Source organism: Entamoeba histolytica, genomic scaffold (assembly GCF_000208925.1).
Source record: "Entamoeba histolytica HM-1:IMSS scf_1104750517289 genomic scaffold, whole genome shotgun sequence".
Lineage (NCBI taxonomy): Eukaryota > Evosea > Mastigamoebida > Endamoebidae > Entamoeba > Entamoeba histolytica.
The window spans coordinates 1-4,124 of record NW_001915499.1 but is presented as its reverse complement, the minus strand read 5'-3'; the positions used below and the strand labels follow the sequence as shown (position 1 = coordinate 4,124).

Below are 4,124 nucleotides of genomic sequence, written 5' to 3'. Positions count from 1 at the left end.
TTATTATTACTTTCATTAATAACACCTTATCTTCATCATTACCTTTCACCAAATGTTATTATTTCTGGAAGAATTCTTGATGGAATTGAAGACTTAATGAAAGCACAATGTACTGATATAAGAAATGCATTAACTATTATTGTCAGAAATAGAGTAGCTTATTATCTTCAAGTTCTAGAACAAAGTAAATCAACAGCACAAAATGTTTCTGCAACCCCACAAAAATTCACTATTTTTAGTAGAAATAAACAACTTAATACTCCAGCTCCAGTGACTAGCCCTTCACAATTCAATGCTCTTGATCTAAAGAAGTTACTTAACAAAATTATGGGAGAGATAGTTGCTTTAAATACATTACTTAAAAAAAATCTCAGAAGCATTGATTATAAATATTGTTTGTTTGAAGAGTCAAGACATCTTAACTTGTTAAGAGAGGAATTTGACAAACGGTCCACAGAAGATAATTTGAAAAACCAAGTCAGTAATGATCTTCACCAAATTTCTGTTGCTATTCATGAAGGTTTAAAGAACAATACAACACTCAATCTTGATAGAACAGAAACACCACTTATTATGAATGAAGAAAAGTACAACACAGATAGTGATGGTGATTTAGAAATATTCAGAAAAAGTTTAGATCTTTCTAGAGAACCAAATCAACAAGAAGTTCCTTTAACTAGACAAAGTTTTGATATTAATAGAACCCAATCTACAAAGATCGTTACATCTCCTCAGAGTGTTGATAATTGATCATTTAGTTGTTGTCAAAATATATTCATTTTAAAGTTTATAATAAAACATCAAAATAAAGAGTATTTTAATTTATTCTTTACTTTTAATTTTTTCTAACATTCTTACAATTTCATCTATCGTTATTCTTTCTTTTGGTTCTTGTTGCCATGACTTTTCAATAACATCTTTAATATATTCTTCTACTTCTTGTATTATGACTGGTCGTTTACCTGTTGTGATTGTATCTGCAATATCCCATGGATGTGGGTATAATGTTTTAGGAAATGGATCTTGCCATGTAATGGTTTGTAACATTGTGACTGAAAATGAATATATATCTGATTGAATTTTGTAATACTCTTGATTTAATATTTTTAGAGTTATGTGTTTTGGTATTTCTATTCACTTGCACTTCCAAAATCCGTTAGTTTACGATTAACTTCAATGTTATCATCAAGTGATACAACAAGGAAATTATCGGGTTTAATATCTCGATGTAATATTCCATTTGAATGAAGATATGAAATTCCTTTTGCTCCATCTATCATAAATTTGATTCTTATTTTCTTTGATATTTCTGTGATGTTTCTTTTATTCATTATATCTTGTATTGATCCATATTTTGCAAATTCTGTTACCATACATATTTTATTAGGAATAAATACTGCTCCATAAAAATGAATAATATATTCATTTCGAAATTTATCTAACATTGCTACTTCTTTCTCAAATTCTTTCTTTTTATCTTCATTTTCTTCAACTTGTTTTATTTTCTTAATTGCTACTTTATTTCCTCTAAATTCTCCAACATAAACAACTCCAAATGATCCTTCTCCTATTTTCTTTTCTTCTTTTATTTCATCAGGATCAAGTCGTGTTGATATTTCTGTTTCTCCTTCAATAGAAATACTTTTGATTGTTTCTTCTTGTGCTTTATTAAGTGTTTTACTAATTATCATTATTTTATCTTTGATTTTAGTTGTACATTTGATTGTAATGAATAATTCAAATTCACATGCATATCCTCCTTCAATTGTAATGACATTTGGGTTTGTTCTAATTGAATATTTCTCATTTTCTTCTTTACTACTTATTTGTATCTTCATCTTCTCTTTTTTATCATTTCCAATACAAATTAATTCTCGTATTTCTTCATTCACTTTAATTTCTTCTCCTTCTTGAAGTTCAATTTCTTTCTTACTTGTTAATATTCCATCTCCAAGTGGTATGAATTTGATATTTGATTGTGTTATTTTGAATATTGTTGTTGTTTTCTCTCGTTCTTTCTTTTCTTTTCTCTTCATTATGTAATTAACCATCATTATTATTATTACAATTGTTATAATAATGATAATAATTATAATAATGATGATTATCATTATCATCCACTATATTACTTCTTTATTACATTCATTTCCTTCTTCATTCGTTCCATACCAAAATGAACATTTTGAACATTTATTCTTCTTTGCTTCTTTACATTTATTAATATCTAAATAGTAGATACATTCTTTATTTTTTAATATATATTCATCTTCACAACTATTACATTCATTCTTTATTGAACATCTTGTACAATTCTCTTTACATTTTGAACATTCTTTATTTATTAAATAATATCCTTCTGAACATTCTCTACATCCATATTCTTTATCTATTTCTCCTTTACATCCTTTAATTTCTGTTGTTAGTTTACATTCTCCTATCCAACTCATGAAATATCCATATAGTCTTTACAAACATCCAAATAAAATATTATTATAATATTTACTTAATAATAGTTAAATTGTAATAATTTGTACTCAATATTATCCATTTGTATTTAACAATAGTTATTCATTCTCTATTTTTATTGTATTTGCATTTTTATCATTTTATTTAAGTAATTAAATGAAGAATAAAACATCATTATATATTATCATTCATTAAATTTAATAATTATTTTATTTTATTTTAATCATATTAATATTATTGAGTTGATTATTTATATCAATTGACTGATATATGGGTATTTCTTATTCATAATTATTTAACTTTTTGTTTGTGAAAAGATTTTGAATGATATTTTAAAAAGAAGAGAAATGATAAATAATCAATAATATAATGAATGTACAATGATAAATTCTACAAATAATAGAAAGAATAATATAATAACAAGAATAAAGATGAAATATAAATATACAAATAATATTTCATTTCTTATTAACTAAATAAATATACATTATTTTCAATTTATGATAATTCAATATGTTATAAATTTAAAAATGATAAAATAACATCAACAATCAATATTAAATGAACACAATCATTATAAATTGAATTTCATATATAAATAACTTAAATTCATAACCGAATAAAAAGAAGAATAAATAGATATGAAATAATAATAAACACAATTAAAATACAACAAATAATAAATGCAATAAGTACAACAAATAAAATGAATATGAATGAAATAAAAATAATTATAAATAATCATCATATCATTATAATATCGAATCAAATATAAATAAATGAATAATCTAATAAAAATGATGACTGATATTAAACTATTTTTAAAATAACATAATTAACAAAAACAATATTAATAAAAATAAGTTATTCATTTTGAATATGAATAAATAATTCCAATGCAATTATTAAATACACATATTCACTATTATTTTAGCTATTATTTAATTGCGCAAATTATACACTATTTTTGCATTAGAATTGTAAAAACATAAAATTTATGCATTAATACAACAATTATTTATTAAAATATTCATAATATATTTACGAATAAGATTTTAATAAAATAATGAGAATAAGTTTATTGAAAAACGATGTTATAAATATTTTTATTTCAAAAAATTATATCAGTTCAATTTATCAAAAAAATGAATGTATCAATAAAGTTGATATTTTTATGAGTAGATTCTATATTTTATGCTAGTATTATATGTTCTACGTGTTTCATTTTTATTAATAATTATAAACTACAATATTAACATATGTTTAATGTATTTTAAACAAACAATATTTTATTTTGAATTATTTAAAACATATATATATTTTCAAGTATTTAAACCAATATCAAACACAGACATTTCTATTGGATAATAGTTATTTTCATTGGAGAAAATGTTTGTAACTCGAATAAAAGTATTATTATAACCACATAGTACGTTCCTATTTATCCTTTTGTTTTTTACACTAATTAATTAGAATATAATTTAATTTTTCTTCAAAAGAAAGTAATTAAATACACAATATAAATATTTGCTAATTCACCACATCAACTTCACTTTGTTTTTTTTTTTGTAGATAAATTTTCAATAAAATAAAAGATAAGTCAGTTGATATTTACACTATCAAATAATTAAATGATAAATGATTGTCAAATTAGGTTT

General features: G+C 22.4%; 3 protein-coding genes across 3 annotated transcripts; 1 reads left to right on the top strand and 2 right to left on the bottom strand.

The window, feature by feature from the left end:
* Nucleotides 1–96: 96 nt before the first annotated feature.
* EHI_066520 (uncharacterized protein) lies at nt 97–750 on the top strand (the record flags this gene model as incomplete). Its single annotated transcript, XM_001914384.1, has 1 exon — nt 97–750. The coding sequence occupies one exon, from the start codon at nt 97–99 to the stop codon at nt 748–750; it is 654 nt and encodes a 217-aa protein (XP_001914419.1).
* A 72-nt stretch (nt 751–822) lies between these two features.
* On the bottom strand, nt 823–2,036 carry EHI_066510 (protein kinase, putative; the record flags this gene model as incomplete). Its single annotated transcript, XM_647245.1, has 2 exons — nt 823–1,091; nt 1,139–2,036. 2 exons carry the CDS (start codon nt 2,034–2,036, stop codon nt 823–825), a joined length of 1,167 nt encoding a protein of 388 aa, XP_652337.1.
* Nucleotides 2,037–2,120: 84 nt separating this feature from the next.
* On the bottom strand, nt 2,121–2,447 carry EHI_066500 (uncharacterized protein; the record flags this gene model as incomplete). The annotated part of the gene is made up of 1 exon (XM_001914383.1): nt 2,121–2,447. The coding sequence occupies one exon, from the start codon at nt 2,445–2,447 to the stop codon at nt 2,121–2,123; it is 327 nt and encodes a 108-aa protein (XP_001914418.1).
* Nucleotides 2,448–4,124: the final 1,677 nt, after the last annotated feature.